Genomic DNA, 17,712 nt, shown 5'->3' on the forward strand with positions numbered 1-17,712 from the left:
CCAAAATGGTAATTTACAGGCATTTTTTTATTTGTGCCAAACGTCACCAGTTTCAACATTATACAAAGAAAAGTAAGCTGTAAATCAATAGGTACCAAGCAATTCCTGCTGGAAGACACAAAAACTCTAAAGTAAGCTGACATGATTGGAGAAACAGCTTCAGAGTGAACCTGCATACCACAACTGGCTCAGGAGCTGCCTTTTCCAGAGGCCAACAACCACAAGAGAAAAGTCAATGGGGGGGGGAGAATTATATCTCCTAAGTATAGGATATAATGAGTCAACATCTGGAGTTGCCCAAGAAGGTGTCTCTGCTGCACGGGGTGGACCACGAATAGTATCATTTTGACATATTAAGATACTGAAGACTCCACAGTCTTGACATATATGACAGATGTGCCAGATGTTAACTCTCCATGGCAGATGGCTCTTCCCTGGAGACACTGGAGAACATGAGAAACCCCCGTTCTTCTCCTGAGCTTGACAGAAGGCAGCAGAACATGCCCAATCTTGTGTCATGCTCTGGGGATACTTGACCATTTCAGAACATCAGCAGAGAGTCAGAAAGAAGACTCTTCCCAAAGGAGTGGGAGGGGTAGACAGTCACAGCAACAACAGCTAGTGACCATAATCAACCGAGATGTGTGGGACCTCTACTGAAGGCTTTGGGCAAACTGCAGAGATAGAGGCAATAAAGGCAAAAAAAGTCCCAGCCAGTTAAGCAATGTTATCTGTTACAACTCCTACTATTTTTCGGAGATGAAACTTTTCAGAGTTAACATTATCTCATTAAGAGAACAAAATAATAATAATAATAATTTAAAGGTGTACATATGAATCTCTCCAACAAAGGCATCTTGGACTGGTGGTTCCCCATCCTTCTCAGGAAAAGGGACCTTCTTTGCATAAGTAGTAAGAAAAGCCCAACAAGGGTGTACCCATTACTTGCATGAGCTTTATAGAGCAAAGTTATGATGTCAATCAAGCAGCAACTCTGTGCATAATGTACAGTACATAATAGTCCAGAGCTCTTTTTATTACATCTCTGATCACAGGAGGAAAAAATCGCCCTACTAATAAAATACCCAATTCTTCAAGATCATAAACCTATTTGTGCACACTCCTTGTCTGCCTTCCTGTATGTGTTTCCATTAAAGTTGAACTGTACAAGACTTGGGCCCACGAACACAACTGTATAGATTCAAACATCTACTTCCTCTTACAACTATCTCCTCTCCCTGGAATACTGCTGAGTTACATTGCTTAACGACATCATTCAGTAACACTACCGTCCAAGTCCATGTGGACAGTTATAATTGACTTACAAGATGGGTGGGAGGGTAAAGCGACAAGCTTGACTTTACTTAAAGCGCCCACAATGTTTACCAGGCAGTGGCTTTTCTTCAGTCAGAGAGTGCCTGCACAATCTCCGGCCAAAAAGCATGAGGCTTGAGAAGGCCCTACTAGCAATAGCTATGAGGCAGCACAGTGCTTCTCAAACTGTGGACCACCTCGTTTCTTCCCTGCCCTGTCATAGCCTTTTGGTTGGGTGAACACCAGCACCTTCTCAGCTCCCCACATGCACAATCCATAGCTACATGTAGGAGCTGGTTAGAGAGCAGAGTGAGGCAGTAGCACCCTAAGTAGGGGAGGAAATGGATGCTAAGCAGAGAGGCAGAGGGGTCCCTTTGAGTGTGAGGGAAGAAAGAGAAAATGTGGGGATGGCTGAGGGCGAGGAAATTGAGAAGGGCCCAGGCAGTGGCTGCTGCACACCCTGCAACCCCATTTTCTCTCTTTCTCTGCTCCTCCTTCCTGCACAGTCTCCTGTCAAGACAGGAAGCCTCTCCTCCCTCTGAAAGGGCCAGAGAGGACACTGAAGGAAATGGAAAAGAGGAACAAAAAAAGTTATCGTTTTAGATAAATTGGTAAAGTTTGGAACAGAAAAGGGTGACATGAGGGGGAAGATGATCCAGGGGGAGGAAGTGAATGTAAAAAAAGCGCCAAGAGATAAAGCCTCCTTTAAAACCCTCTTCACCAGTAAGCTCTGGCCAAGATGAGGAGGGCCCAAGGAGGGATTAGACAGCAGAAAATGTTGTAAGTAACTGCTAGCTATTTATGCCAAATTCAACGTCCATCCACCAACGTTTTGTGACTGGTGGGACTCAGTAATCTCCAGCCTCTCAAATGGGCCCTGATTAGATAACCCCAATTTAGGAGTTGTCTTCCGTTTCATTTTTGAAGCCAAATTCCAACAAACCAAGACTTACTCATTTTTACCCCAAATTTCAGAAGTAACCCATATCTGACCCCAAACTGCTGGCAGTTTGGGTCTCGATCATAATATAGAGCTGGGCCTATTGAAGATCTCTATCCCTTAGCCTGAAGCAACATCACTGCTGGTCAGAACAGAATGGATGGGGTACCTGGGGGTACCTTCCAGATATTGTGGCACTACAACTATAATCATCCCTGGCCACTGGTCAACAACATCTGGACTGTTTCCTATCCCTGCACCAAGTCCTGTTACTTTACTCATAAATATGACTCAAAGCAATGTAGAAACACCAGAGCAGGCTTCCTCAACCTCGGCCCTCCAGATGTTTTCAGACTACAATTCCCATCATCCCTGACCACTGGTCCTGCTAGCTAGGGATCATGGGAGCTGTAGGCCAAAAACATCTGGGGGGCTGAGGTTGAGGAAGCCTGCACTAGAGAAATACAGAAAACCAATTACCATAAGTACCATCAATAAAGACCATAACAACAAACATATCTATGCAAACACAGCACAAGTCTAGCAAATCATGAGCTCACGTGGGGGGGGGGGTTGCTACCCTTCTTGGATGGGTATCTTGGATCCTGAGTGATCTGTTTATTCTGGATTGGTTCCAGAATGAACGGGAGGGCACCTGTTCAAACCTAATCTAACTAGGAGGAAAAGGTTTGCAATAAGAATTATTTGCCCTCCATCAGCCTTATTAGACTGAATTGCTCAAAAATTTAGAAAATCCAGTGTAAGGGATACTAGTCCCCATCCTTCAGCCCCCCACTTCTGGAGCAGGTAATCCTAGACTCGACACGATCGCAAACAGGACAGACAAACAGCAGACTGAAATCCTGCCTGCTGTAGCACATTTATAAAATATACAGCGTAAACCGAGAGGCAACTTGTAAGCCAGGCTGATCTTGCCCACGCACCTCACTATACAGAGGGAGAGCACCAGTTCCTTGCTGAGAGAGACCACAGCAGGGAAGCTCCCTTGCCCAGACCCCTGGTTCTCTGCAAAAGTCATTCCCAGCACCACAGAGATAGCGTTTCCGTTAAATATGTTCCCGAGCTTTTGGCAAGGTCAGGAGCTCCGTCACGTAAGCTCTTCTATTCCAGTGATCCCTTCTAAGTCAATTTGTTCCAACAATAAATAAAGATTCTATCACTACAGTGTGCATCATATTGCAACGTTGCGTTATAAGCAGGCAATCCCAGAAAGGCGAGGGAGAGAGTCGAGGCAAAAGGCAGCTGGCACAAGGGGAAGGCTGCAGTTTATGACATCAGCTTATTACTACTCCCCCACCCCACCCTCACATACATCTATCCTTAGAGCCGGGAAGTGTGTGCAACACAAAGCACAAGACTTCCAGCATCACGGCAACACAGTGTCCCCATTAAAGAGAAAAAGACTGACCAACAGCACGATCGCTGCTTATTGACCTGTATCCATTCCTGCCCTAGCCGACTTCAAGCCAACAAGACCCAAGACACATACAAGTCGAGAAAACGCTATTGTGGCCGTTTCTGCTTTCGTCCTCTTGAAACAAACAGGCTGAGCCCAAGGAAATATTCACTCATCTGCCAATGTTGTGGCAGCTTTTACCTGTGCTCCACACGCTAGGAGGAGGCTGAGCAGCAGGGGGGCATTGCAAACCACACTGACTGCAAGGCAGTTTTGACAAACAAGCCAATATTGCGCTTCATCTTGGAGAGTTAAGACTGCATCTAAGGCACAAGTGTGTAAACTGGTGGACAGGTCTGGTATGTTCTCAGCACCCGGCTTCCCTATATGCAGACCAGCTTGTATTCTTGCACTCTGGACACTAATACTAGAAACTGTGTTTCAGGCTTCTGCAAACTTGTATTGTGGATTCGCTTTTTCCACGACGGACCTGCCTAACTAACCTGCAGTGCAGCACACTGTTGCCTGCATCCAATTCAGTTGTGTGCGCACTGAGAGAGGGGGAAGGGAACAGGCTGACTTCACTCCAGCCCTGCAACAGAATTCTCGACAAGGAAGAACAGTGTGCCATCCCTGAAGGGATGGCAAACCGATTCCGCCACCCGCCCACTTCCCAATACTCAGCCCAGATTTCACTTTAATTCCTACCAGCCACGTCAACAGCTAATCACAACTTCAAAAAAGCCTAAAATAAACTGGTGTTGTATGTGTTTGTTATATTATTAATTAGCGTTATGAAACAATGCAATTTTTGTTTTAACGTAATGGAACCATTTCCCGGGGGGCGGGGGAAATTAGCAATGGATAATTTTCCTCCCCAAAAGTTACCATACGCTTTGCGGTAAAGCAAAGATTTTTTTTTAATAAAATAAAATAAAATAAAATGTATGGGTAATAAGGTTTGAGGCATTTCAAGAAAAGCCAAAAAGGTGCAATTTCTCAGGGCGCTCTACACCCTGATTTAGAGAGCACTTTTCTAGACTACAAGCAAATAAAGCTTCCTTGAACTGGTTCAGACCACTGGTTCCTCTGGCCAAGCGTTGATCAGGTTGCTTGAGGTTCACTTGAATGGAGGTCTTTCCCAGTCCAGCTGTCTGAGGACCCTTTTGGCTAAAGACCTGCTCCATCCCAACCTTAGCCCACTTTTGCATGCTCTCATAGACCCTCAACACACTCCTATAAGATAGACCATTATCACCACTTCCATTTTGCAGGAGATGGGGGCTGATGCTGCAGGATATTGGCTGGATATTGAAGATTGGTGTTAATATGCCCAGACTGTCTTGCCCTGGTGAGCAACTTGGCTGCTGAATTCTGAACCAGATGAGGTTTCTGAACCCTCTTCAGAGGCAGCCCCATGTATAATCTAACCTAGAGGTTACCAGAGCATAGACAAGAGATGTTAGGTTATCGCTGACCAGATATGGGTGCTGCAAGGTCACCAGCTGAAACTGATGGAAGGCATTCTGTGCCACTGAGGCCACCTGAGCCTCAAGCAACAGCAATGGAGGTCTGGCAATTCACGCCCTTCACCGCCATGCGACAGCCAGCTCTGTTGTTCTATGCATTTACCAAACATTGACAGCCACCTTCAAAAAGAAGTTGTGTGCAATTCAGCAAGAAGCTTCCCCACAATTTCAGTGTAGGTCATGGACTTTCATTTATACTTCCTAAACTCAAGATGCAGTCGTGTTGATTTGCAGATGTTCCCAAGACCAACTTTCAATTTTACTAAGCAAGTCTCAAAACTAGCTAAGTGCCAAATATTCTGCAAAGCGGGTCTTTATCCCTTGCATACAAACCTGTATAAAACTATTTCATAAATAAACTTTTTCAGCATCCCTGGCTCAGACATTCTCCAGGTGAAGCTTAGGGTGCTCCTGTCCCCCACTAACTTTGAAATTAGGTGGCTGGCCAAAAATTTGTTCCACGTAAACATTTTCTAGTTGCTTAACAGCAGAATCAGGATAGTCGAATATTCCTTCCTACAGAGTTCAATATTTGCTTTATTATTCCATCAAGAGAACAAGTTTGAACAGACTAGCTTCTCAGCACTGTTTTTTTAAAACACATCAGTACTATATTTGCTTTGAGGGCTTGGGTGAAAGTGCTACAAAAAGAGCGGCAAATTACTGCCGCACAATGACTTCTGATATTTAGCACAACAGTTAACGTGAACAATAAACAAAGCTCATTAAATAAGAAGTCATCTATTGACTGTCCAAGATGGATGCAATTTCCTCTACCCAATATTCCTGAGATTCTGTCACACAATATACTCTCTTTTACATTCAGACATTTATTGGTGGCAAACAAAATCCAAGACAAGTTTGCACCTTAAAAAGAGCAGTGTATTCCACATACAAGCACACATACAAGCAGGCCTTTGGATAATTAATCTTGTAGCCCTTTTAAATGTGGGGGTTTTGGGGGGGGGTATTGGTTTGTTTTCGTTTTTCTTGTTTTCTTGTGTATTTTGTGCTTTCATATTGTATTTTTTATATTTCACATTGTATTGTCAAAGTGCAAGTAGATAAATAGGTACTGCTCTGGTGGGAAGGTAAACAGCATTTCCGTGTGCTGCTCTGGTTCACCAGAAGTGGCTTAGTCATGCTGGCCACATGACCCACAAGCTGTACGCCGGCTCCCTCGGCCAATAAAGCGAGATGAGCGCCGCAACCCCAGAGTTGGTCACGACTGGACCTAATGGTCAGGGGTCCCTTTACCTTTATTGTATTTTTATGTTGCAAACCACCCTGAGATCTGTGGAAGAAGAACGGTACACAAATTTGATAAATAAATAAAACAAAATGTGAAAAAGCAACATGAAGCCATCGGAACCCTTGGTTTCACCACAGAGTAATAATGCTGCCTTGTGATCATGCCCTGGACAAGCAGCGATTGCTGCCCATGTGGCAAAGCGACCAGTGTTCTTTCGACTGGCCTAGAAGCAAGTCTGGCAGCCCATGAAGCAGGGATGGGGAATTCTTGGCCCCGCAGGTGTTGCCCAACTATCATAATCTCTGACCAGTGGCCATGGCGAGTTGGAATTTTGGGAATTCGAGCCCAACATCATGTAGAAGGCAACAGGTTCTCCATACCTTCCTTAAAAGATGAAAAAGGCAGACAAGGCTTAGACACAGGAGGGGAGAGTGCTCTTGTGCTTGAATCCTGCTTGCTGGCTTCCTATGGGCAGCTGCTCAGCCACTGTGTGAACAGGATGTTAGACTAGATGGGCCATTGGCCTGATCCTGCAGGTTCTTCTTGGGTTCATATGATTCCATGACAGTCTGTATGCTAACCTTAAGCACTAATGGTCTAAGGCACAGCAGTTACACACCTAGGATGACAGCCTCCCCACCACTGCTTGCCTTGCCACCGCCACCACCCCGGCAGCAGATAAAAGAACCAAGAGAGAAAACCATTTTCCAGAAACAAAAACTTACAACCTTCCCTTCTGCCCCCATAAGTAAGTTCCAAAATGTCACTCGCCAAAGCTCAGCAGGGATGGAGCAACTGAGCTGAAGAAGAAACTCAAGTCACACACAGTTAGAACCTTGGCACGATTGACCACAATTCTCTCGTGGGCAAAGAGAGGCATAGCTATTAGTGGGAAAGGTCCTATATGCTTTACACTGAGAGTAAGTAGCAGGGGGAGGGGAAGCAGTTTCATTTTAGGGTAAAGATACCAATAAAGACTTGAGTTGGGGTCATTCCCCTTTATCCGAGCAGTAGAACTACTTGGTAAAAAAAATGCTGATAAATATGGCCATTTTTAATTCCACTCAGTTATATCTTGCTTCTGCTGGTATTAAGGAATTTCTAAGAGAGTTGTGATGTGCTTCTCCCACCCACAATACCAGGGCAGCATCACGAACCGGAAAACAGTGAGCATACACTTTAACACCAGTCTCCCCCCCCCAAAACCTAGTGCCCTCCAAGCATCTTGGGCTGCAATTCCCATCAGCACAGCCAATGGTCAAAGATGACAGGAATTCTACTCCAACATCACCTGCAGGGCACCAGCTTGGAGAAGGCTGCTTTAGATGCTGCTGAAGAACTTGCCCTTCTCTGCCGCAGTGTAAACAACAACATTCTGTTAAACCAAGCAATAGGTTTTGTGCCAAGGTCACTGATGGTTCAAATTCTGGAAGGTGGTACCTCAGGTTAAGAACTTAATTCGTTCTGGAGGTCTGTTCTTAACCTGAAACTGTTCTTAACCTGAAGCACCACTTTAGCTAATGGGGCCTCCCACTGCCGCCACGCGATTTCTGTTCTCATGCTGAAGCAAAGTTCTTAGCCTGAGGTACTATTTCTGGGTTAGCGAAGTCTGTAGCCTGAAGCGTCTGTAACCTGAGGTACCACTGTACTCTTTTAAGTTTTGGCAGTGTGAGGTTCTGTGCTGCTATGTTATTAATTACCGTATTTTTCGCTCTATATGATGCACCAGACCATAAGATGCACCTAGTTTTTGGAAGAGGAAAACAAGAAAAAAAAATATTCTGAATCTCAGAAGCCAGAACAACAAGAGGGATCGCTGCGCAGCGAAAGCAGCGATCCCTCTGCCTGTTCTGGCTTCTGTGATAGCTGCACAGCCTGCATTCACGCCATAAGATGCACACACATTTCCCCTTACTTTTTAGGAGGGAAAAAGTGAGTCTTATAGAGCAAAAAATACGGTATATGTTTCTTTACTACATTCATATCCTGCCTTTCTTCCAAGTGGCTGACAGCTATGTGCATAATTCTCCCGCTGTCTTATCTCCACAAGAACCCTGAGAGGTAGGTACGGTTGAGAGTGACTGGACCCAGGGTCACCGGATGAGCTTCATGGTCGAGTACAGATCTGACTCTGGTTCTCCCTGGTCCTAGCTGAGCACTAACTATAGCGGGTAGACAGACGTAAGGTAGGGGAAGAAAGCATGAGTCAAGCAGGGAGCAGGGGCCAGCCCAGCGATCAGGGAGATCCCTGCCTCCACCAACCTCCCCATCTCTTTATCAAGTCACTGGCTGACAGGTCTTCTCTAACTTCTAGTCAGTCAGAACTTGGAACAAAGTAAAGATTACAACGGCTGAAGCGAGTGAAGCAAGCTATCATCTCCTTTTGAGTGTCCCTGAGAATCTTCACTCAAACATTTGTTGTATTAGAAGCTGATCCATTCTAAACTGGTTTTATGCAGCTTTGCAAGAAAGTCCATAGGTATTCACCACCAAAAAAATAATACAGAGCTAGAATATGATGCAGCAAGCTACAGCAATGGGAAACGGTAGTTATTTAAGGAAGCAGCAGCCATCAAAGTAAATTCATGACCTAGAGACGAAGCCCTGTGCTTCTGTAGTTTTCTTAGAAAGCTGCTTAGAAGCCATTCCAATTCATAGGGACAGTGAATTGGGGCCGCCTTCGCTGCCAGTATGCAGTTTGACCGCATTATCTGGTGTCACTTTTGCTCCAATACCTTCCAAGCCTAATATTTAGTCACCGCCTTGATTCACATGCCTGCCCTGCAGCACCACAGAAACTGAACACCTCTTAGGTCACCGAGAGCTATATCTGATCCTACATACTCTGCCAGATTCCATTCGTTTCCAGCACAGGTTCCTTAGACACAGATTCAAGGAGCCTCTCTCTCTCTCTGCCCCACTCCTCTGCCAGCCTTATACTTCTCCTGTTTTATTCCCTTCCGTTCCAAACGTGGCACCCACAAACCCCACGCCCCATGCAGCTATTCTCAGAAATGTTCAGTTTAATTAACTCACAGTCACCATCACACGGAATTTTCCTATGACATTGATGCTGTCCCTCAAAGCCATCCTGCCCTGGTTGCTTCCACAGATTTCAAGCTCATTAATTTGCCCTCTATGTAGTTGGCAAACGCCGACGGGCCGCAGTTTGCTGCAACCCAACAGCTGTCTGGGTACTTAAAATCTTAGGCGAGCACATTATCTGATGGTTTCGGATGCCATGGCAACTGAGTGACAGATATTTACTTTCCCCAAATCGCCCCAGTTTTTACGCTCCTATCCCAACTTGCACATTCACCCAGGGTAGACCCAGGCAGCCTTCCTGAGGTTTACTTTGCAATCAGAGATTCACATGGAACAGTCGCACGGCAAGCTTCTTACACATGATGCTAAATCCAACACGCCATCTATTTGGGGAGAAGGGGGCGAGAAAAGCTGGAATAATATTTTTCAGCAAGGACTGCGCTGCCACCGTCCTCTGATTTTCTATCTATCCCTCCTCCATCCAGGCGCACAGCAGCCAAGTAAGGCCCATGCTTCTTGCTGCCATAGGCAATCTGTAACTTTACCCATACAATGTCTTATTGTATGCACAACCGTTAAATAATAAATAACACATTAAATGTTCAGGAGTTGCTTGGGAGAATATATTCATATTTTCGTTTTTAAATATCTGTCACTTCTTTATTCCCCTCTCCCCTTTACAATGGTTCAATAATATTTGGGACAGAGCTAGTTCAGAACTGGGCTTAGATGAATTGCTAATGGGGTTACAAAGGAAAATACCTTTGATGAAACCTGGTCTCCCTTCTTTTTATACATAAGGGAAGACGAAAGGAAAGCTCTCCCATCAGCCTCACAAACCTGTCTGTGGAAAACCTATTATGTACTGCCAATGTTTTAAGGCTGGGTGAAACAATATTTGCCTGGCACCTGCTTCATATAATACAGGTAGGTGGTTTAAAAACTATTTTATTTTCCCAGGTTTGGCTGGCTTTGTGACTGCTTTGTTACAATATGTATTGCTTTGTGCTGTATCGTCTGTTTTATTGAATTTGTACGTAGCCATTTTTAATATATTTTTAAAACCAATTGTCTGTTGAAGCTGCTTACTTTGGCAAAAAAGTAGCTTCCCACACTTCATAACATATAAACAAAACACTCGGCAAGTTACTAAAATCCCTCACCTCCACGACACAGCACCTCTCTTCAACTCCACCACAAAGCCCAGGCAATTGCCTATGCAAGAGAAGGTGACCCAATATGAAAAGGATGCCCATTACTTCTGCACAGGATCTTCCCCAAACATCCACACACTCTTCCCTTATTCACAGCTCTACTGGTTTCCAGTTTTCCCTTTGCTCACACTGAATTATAAATTAAATTAAAGGGATCCTTTAAGGCCAACCCTTATTCTTCACTGTTCCCAAAGCTGTACATGGGTTCTACCGACTTCCCTTTGTACCGTTGTCACTGGTGTCCATGAAGACTCCCATTTAATTTTAGACTGCGATACCCTTCAGGTTATCTGTCTTATACCCCTGCACTGCATTGCTGCAATATGGCTAAGACACCATCCTGTTCTGAAGAACGATGGCTGAAACCCACCCCACCCCAGTTTAGGTAGCCGAACCACTCCACACCCCCTTAAGCAATTTTCTTCTCTACCCCCCACCCTAACAAGACCATAGTCATTTTGGTGACAACAGCACCCAAACAAAAGTGGAGGGAGGTTAAAATAAGCACAACACTATACCAGAACCCAGATGGAGATGCAAATCACCACCATCAAATTGATCAGCTGATCAGTGGAAAGGTGGCAATAAGCCCTTTACTTAAGCTAGTGTACGGGGGGTGGGGGGGTTGCCCCAGAGAGCTGGCCAAGGTTGAATGTGTCCCTCAGACCAATGAAGGCCTGGTTTCCCCTGGTTTAGATTCAGTCGCCCAAAGCTACACTTAAACTACCAAGATATTAATGAGAATTACTTGCTCTTTCCACCATCACTCGGCACATCCTGAGCTATTCCCTTTCCCACTCTTACAACTATCTGTGTGAGCAAGTTACATTGGAGAAAGCAGGAAAGGGAATGCAACACAGCACTACTATCCAGTTGCACACCGATAGACTAAGGCTGCAATCCTAACCCTGCTTACCTGGGAGGTAAGCCCCACTGAATTCAGTAGTACTTGCTTCTGAGTAGATATGGTTAGGCTTGCCCTGTAAATCATCATTTCATAGGCATTTCAGAGTACCAGTGGGAGACTTTCAACAATATTCCTGTTTTGCAATAGGAGACCGAGACAATTTGCCTCAAATTCAGCCCACAGCGGTTCCTCTGCCACAGAGCACCAGATCCAGAATTCTGGTCCAAGTCCCCCATCATCTTCTTCTACCACCTGCACGAATTCATTTCGGTAATAACAACTTAGCATTTATAATAGCACTTTTATTGAGTATTCACAGGGCTTCGCATGCGATCTGCGAGCAATTCTTACAGGAACCTTGTTAAGTACAGCTTTATTATCCCCATTTTGCTGATGCGAGACTTGAAGCAGGGAGAAGAGCAGTTAGCCTAAGGCCACTAAGTTCCCGGTCATGGTAGAAACTGAAATGGGGGCTTCCTGGCTTCGAGCCATTAAGCCAGTTCTTAAGACCAGTGCAGGGGGGCAGAATCTCAAGTCAGGCAACTTCCATTGCAAACGGGGCCAAGGCTATAACTGCTAGAGCTGCTTAAAAACCTGGAGAAAATCCAAATGCCTAAATGGAAGCAGTGCAGTTACAGAAGACTTGCGGGGCAACTGCAAAGAGAACAGAATAGAAGCAGTACATTTCACAAAAGGCAAAGCCTTCTGCGGAAGATGAAGGCCGCTGCATGTCTTTAGTTACATTAAAACCTGAAGTGTGCGCCTGTTTCTCATCCAGAATGTCCTCATCTCTTGAAATTAACTCAGATCAAGGCTGGTAATACGTACTCTGACTTTAACTGAAAACATGCTTGCTACACATAGCTGATTACTAGACAATACAAATAACAGTTTGCCAAAAACGACAGTGGAAGAAGGCTGCTGTTTTGCACCGTAATTTCTAGCATCTAATTAATATGGTTGCACCAATGTGTCTACCCTATGAGGAATGGGTAGCAGATCCTGCATCGATGGTCAAATTTTACAGAACATTTAGGTGCCAGCCAAAACCTTCCTCTTCTCCCAGGCCTCTAATTAAACAATCGATGGCCTTTTAAATGGAGGGGGAAGGTAACTGTTTTGTTTGTTATTATGTTATGCATTTTTGTGTGATCCTCAAATGAAGGATGGTATAGAAATGCAATAATAATAATAATAATAATAATAATAATAATATAATAATAATAATAATAATAATAATAATAATAATAATAATAATAATACCATTTATGAAGGCATAATACAAGATCTATTTCACCTGTTATATTTTCCAGGGAGATTTATTGGAATGTTTTAGTGCAAGTCCTTTGCTGTTACGGTCTACGGCTAGATACAAGTTTTTAAAATCATTTGGAAGATATAATATGCATGCTTCATGGTGACTCGTTGAGGCCTTCGTGCACAACATGGTACAGACTTCTTGACACAGAAATAAGTCTCCATGCATATATATTTTTTAAAAGATGCACCACAATGTTGAATATACCCATTAGATCTGGGGAAAACAAAAAGCTCATCACTTTCAACGCCATTAAGATTAGTACTCTTATAAAATCAATATTCCACAAAAGACTATGTATGAACCTAGATTCCTTCAGAGGAGCTTCTCTTTTTGCTGCCAACAGTGAGGACTGCTTCAATTGTTTGTTTGTTTGTTTGTAAAATGCACGGGTGTGTTTTACTTCATGCTACCATGACTAGGTGCGGTTCTTGAGAGCGCATGTTGAATCGTATGTGCCAACTCCATAAATACTTTCAACCCAACCTATACACACCTACTCAGAAGTAGGTCCCTCTTTGTTCTGTGGTAATTAGTTGCAAGACAAATGTCTCTATTCCTATGTACTGCAGAATAGCCACAAAAACAGCACTAACTCTTTAACAAGGATGGCTTCCACACGGGTAAGTTCTGTTTCAGTAACCTATTAAGATATATTTGAGAATGCCAACAAGCATATAGAGGTGATCCAGTTGACAGGGGGTACTTGGACTTCCAAAATACGTACAACGAAGTACATCACCAAAGACTGCTAGGTAAGCTTCACCGTCAGAGAATAAGAGGAATTGTCATTTGTGGATCAAGAACAGGTTAAGCAACAGGAAGCAGAAAGTAGGAATAAATGAAGAGTTCTCCTAATTGAGGGATGTAGAAAGTGGACTCTGCCAAGGATCGGTATTAGGTCCCGTGTTTTTCAATTCGTTCGTAAGTATATCTAAAACTAGGGATGAGCAGTGAATCTGCCACATTTGCCGGTGATACTAAATTGTTCAGGGTGGTTAAAACAAAAAGGGATTACAAGGAGCTCCAAAAGAATATCTCTAAACTGAGGGAATGGGAAGTGGCAAATGCAGTTCAATGCAAAGAGATGCACATCAGGGCTGAAAGTCTTATCTTATATAACGTTCATGGGGTCTGAACTAGCAGTGACTGACCAGGAATGAGAACTTGGGGGTCGCAGTGGACAGCCCAATGACTGTCGAACCAGTGTGTTTGGCAGACATGAAAAAGACAAATTCCACGCTAGGGATGATCAGGAAAGAACTGAAAATAAAACTGCCGGTATCACAATGCCATTATACAAATCTATTGGTGCAAATGCACCTGGAATGAGGGTATCAGAGAGTTGGAAAAGGATCAGAAAATGGCAACTCAAATGAGGAAAGTTCACGACGTTTGGGATTTTTTTAGCTTTGAGACGAGGGGACACGATAGAAGTGTATAAACTATTATGTATGGGGCATGGAGAAAACCAGAGTGCAGAGGAAAGCTTTTATCCCCTTCTCATAACACTAGATTCCAGTTAAGTTGAATGTTAAGAGAAGACTCGGGGCAGACAAAATAAAATACTTCTTCATGTAGTTAAACGATGGAATTCACGTCCCACCAACTTGGATGGCTTTAAAAGAGGATTCGACAAATTCATGGGCGATAAGGTTTTCAGTGACTACTATCTCAGACATCCCTACATCCACCCTAAGAGGAAATATGCTTCTGAATACCAGTTGCTGGAAACCGCTGGAAGAGGGAGTGTTCAGGCTCTGCTTCAGGCAATGAGGATAGCCATTGCAATAACAGGTTGGTCCAACAGGTTCTTATGATGTTCAACGGGCTATTGGTGCAGTACTATAGGCGCCAATCCCAAGTAAGAGACCTAATTCCAGGAAAAAAATGGGACCGATCTAATCCGCTATCAAATTTGAAAACACACACACACCAAAAAAACCTAAATTTGAACAATGACACAAAGAAGGGCCCGAAGCTGGCGCTTTTCACACGATGCAAATGAAAAGTTTTAATGATCCATTCCATTGTCATGGAGCTGCAGGACAACTTGATCAAAAACAGCGTTCATGGACTCACCTCTGGCCGACAGCTTCTTGGTATTGATTATCTTCGCAGCGTACTCCTGGGATGATGTTTTTTTCACACATCTCCGGACCACTGAAAAAGCTCCCCTGGAACAAAAAGGAAAGGCTGAACCTGTGAAACTGGTTTAAACATGAAGCCCAAATCAAGCATTATAAACTGATGGCAAACCAAAACCTCATTATCTACACCAAAGTATTTAGCCAAAGTCCATTCTGAGTGGCTACAAGTATTTTTAAAGAACTGAAAACGCAGCACTTCAATAATTCCAAGTGAAGTGGAAGAACAGAGGTGCATGAAAGGATGACTAGGGTGGGTACAAGAAGATTTTGTTCCCACAAAGAGTAGAGCTTTGATTATGAAGTTCTTTTGCAGGAGCTCATTACATCACCTAGACACACGCCTGCATCGTACACATAAAATCTAAATAAAAATGATAATCTGATATGCAGACAAGAGGAAGGATTTTGCTGGTGTTTGCATTACCTCTTCTGTAGCGTAATTAATACATATTTATCAACGCAAGTTCAGCAAGGTGTTTGTGGCAAAAAGAGAGGGGGGTGGAAAGGTGAGTAGGTACGCTGGTAAGGAAAAGATGCCAATTCAGGAAAAGATGCCAATTCCCAGAAAAGCAGGAAGATGTGGCAACAGAGTCTGGAAAACAGCTTTCATGAATGGTGACAGAGAGGACAGAGTAAGTGCAGGACAAAAGATGGGGGGGGGGGGGAGAATCCACCAGAGCCTTTTCAAAGGGGGGAACGTTCCTCAGGTGCAGAAGGCAGCCTGCCTGCACCCTGAAACGAGAAACCAGCCAGAACAGCAGACAAGCACAAACACTCAAGGAAGCAAAGATCAACAGAAACGGCCTGGTCTGGGCAGGAGATACATTTCTTTTCCACCTATCCTCATCCACATCCATTTCTGTATGCAAGTCAGAAAGAAGCAAGGCCGGTAAGGAAGATGAGAAGTGGCTCAAAAGGGGGGGGGGGGAGAGAAAAGATACAGCAGCACTCAGGGACTGGTGCAAGAAAGGAGGAGGACTCAAATGCAGCAGTACCTGGGGTGCATCTACCCCCAACCACACACACAACCAGAATATTGGGCAAATCTCCTGCAGAATACCGAGGGCAAGAAAAACAAAAACAGTGTCTGTTTTAAGATCAGTGCTGGAGTAATTTTGGGGGGGGGGGGAGCATTGGCACAGGGAACCTCCCTTGATGCAAGAGAAATGCAGCAATGTCCCTTGTTTGTAGTGCAGAAATGAGGGGGGGGGAGGAAGAATCTTGGAAGTTGCAGGCTGCAGCAACAGCAGGGAGGGTGGCATTCAGACGGAAAAGCAGTTCCTGGGTCAAAGCAGCAGTATCCAGCTCAGCAGTGGGTGGGATCCCCTATTTCTCGGGGCAGAAACAGCCCCCATCCTAGTGGGGGGGGAGCAGACCCTCTGGACTGCTTGCCCCGGCTTCATTCCCTCCCTCGAGCTACTTCCTTCAACTGCCTTGGCATACAACACAGCGGAGCACATTTCCTCCCGGGCTCGCTTTTGCAAAGCCCGGAGACCAAGTGCCTCTGCCCCGGTTGAACGGAGCCGCAACACGACGGCCTACATTTCCGCGGATGGCACGGGCTACAAGGCTCCGTTCCAATAACAGGTAAGGGAAAGTCCGCATCGGAGAGGAAGGAGGGAGGGAGAGGCTCCGAGCAGAGAAAAGAGAGTTTGCTAGAAAGACTTCCTGAGTAGAAACTACAGTTAGTAGCACCAGAAGGGAGGGGAGGGCAAGGAGCGGGGGACCCAAGATCGGGATCGGAGAAGGGGCGAGAGGGGATCCAAGCGGGAAGGCGGAGCAGCGCCCGGCCGCAATAACAGCCCGGCTGCCAGGAGCTGCGCCAAAGCGAGGAGGGAGGAGGAGGAGGAGGAGGAAGACACCGGCGAGGAACGCCTGGGCTGCGTACTTGCCGAGCTCCTCGTACAGCTGGTATTCATCGGTGAAGCGGGTGCACGTTGCCGGGGAGGCCATGTTCGCGCTGCGGAAGGCGTTGCAGGCTCGGCGGGCAGGCACGCTCAGCGCCGCCGCCGCAGGGACATCGGACTGGGCGAGGCTGCGAGGGCTGCGCGGGCTGGGACGGTCGTCTCCTGCAGGAGTTGCTGCTCCTCTCTTACTCCCTCGCTCTCACTACTTCGGCCTCCGTCTCCACCTCCTCCTCCTGGCGGAGCTGGTGCCGGCGTGCCTCTCCGCCCAGCTGTGCGCTCCCGCCCGCTTCACTGCGCACAGTCACCGCTCCCCGCAGAAAGACGAGGAGGCGGAGGAGGCGGCGTCGGAGGCTGAGCGCGCCCAGCACCGCGAGATCTTCTTCCCGGGGAGGGAGCCGAGGAGGAGACGCCGCCGCCGCCGCCTCCTTCTCTCGTCTCGTCGCCCTCCTTCCTTGCCTCCGCCTACCAGCCAGACCTCCCTCCCCAGAGGTGTGGCCGGAGGGAGCGCGGGCAGACTCGCCAGCAAGGGAGGAGCTGGGCGCGGGCTGCGCTTGCGTGAGGCGGCGGCGGCGGCGGCTGCTGCTTGGTTTTCTTCACAGCGAAGGAGCCCGCCTTCCCCAGTCTCGGCAGCCCAAAGCGCTGCTTGCCTTCCGCCTCACAGACAAGAGGCAGAGATACGCTGGTCGCGCGCGGAGCTTCCTCGAATGGAAGCGCGCCAT

General features: G+C 45.9%; 1 protein-coding gene across 31 annotated transcripts in view; it reads right to left on the minus strand.

Moving 5' to 3' along the window:
• CAMK2G (calcium/calmodulin dependent protein kinase II gamma) overlaps positions 1 to 17,482 on the minus strand; it is a 158,373-nt gene extending 140,891 nt beyond the window's left edge. For 6 of the 31 annotated variants that reach the window (XM_053388041.1, XM_053388050.1, XM_053388043.1 and 3 more), the window contains exons 1-2: positions 16,975 to 17,476; positions 15,019 to 15,113 (exon numbers count right to left, since the gene is read on the minus strand). In XM_053388041.1, coding sequence (XP_053244016.1) covers positions 15,019 to 15,113; positions 16,975 to 17,039 — 160 coding nt within the window. In that variant the 5' untranslated portion in view covers positions 17,040 to 17,476. Of the gene's footprint in view, positions 1 to 15,018; positions 15,114 to 16,974 lie in introns of all 31 variants that reach the window. The other 25 variants (XM_053388052.1, XM_053388054.1, XM_053388047.1 and 22 more) reach the window with 10 other exon arrangements.
• Positions 17,483 to 17,712: the final 230 nt, after the last annotated feature.

Source organism: Podarcis raffonei, chromosome 5, assembly GCF_027172205.1.
Source record: "Podarcis raffonei isolate rPodRaf1 chromosome 5, rPodRaf1.pri, whole genome shotgun sequence".
NCBI classification, from domain to species: domain Eukaryota; kingdom Metazoa; phylum Chordata; class Lepidosauria; order Squamata; family Lacertidae; genus Podarcis; species Podarcis raffonei.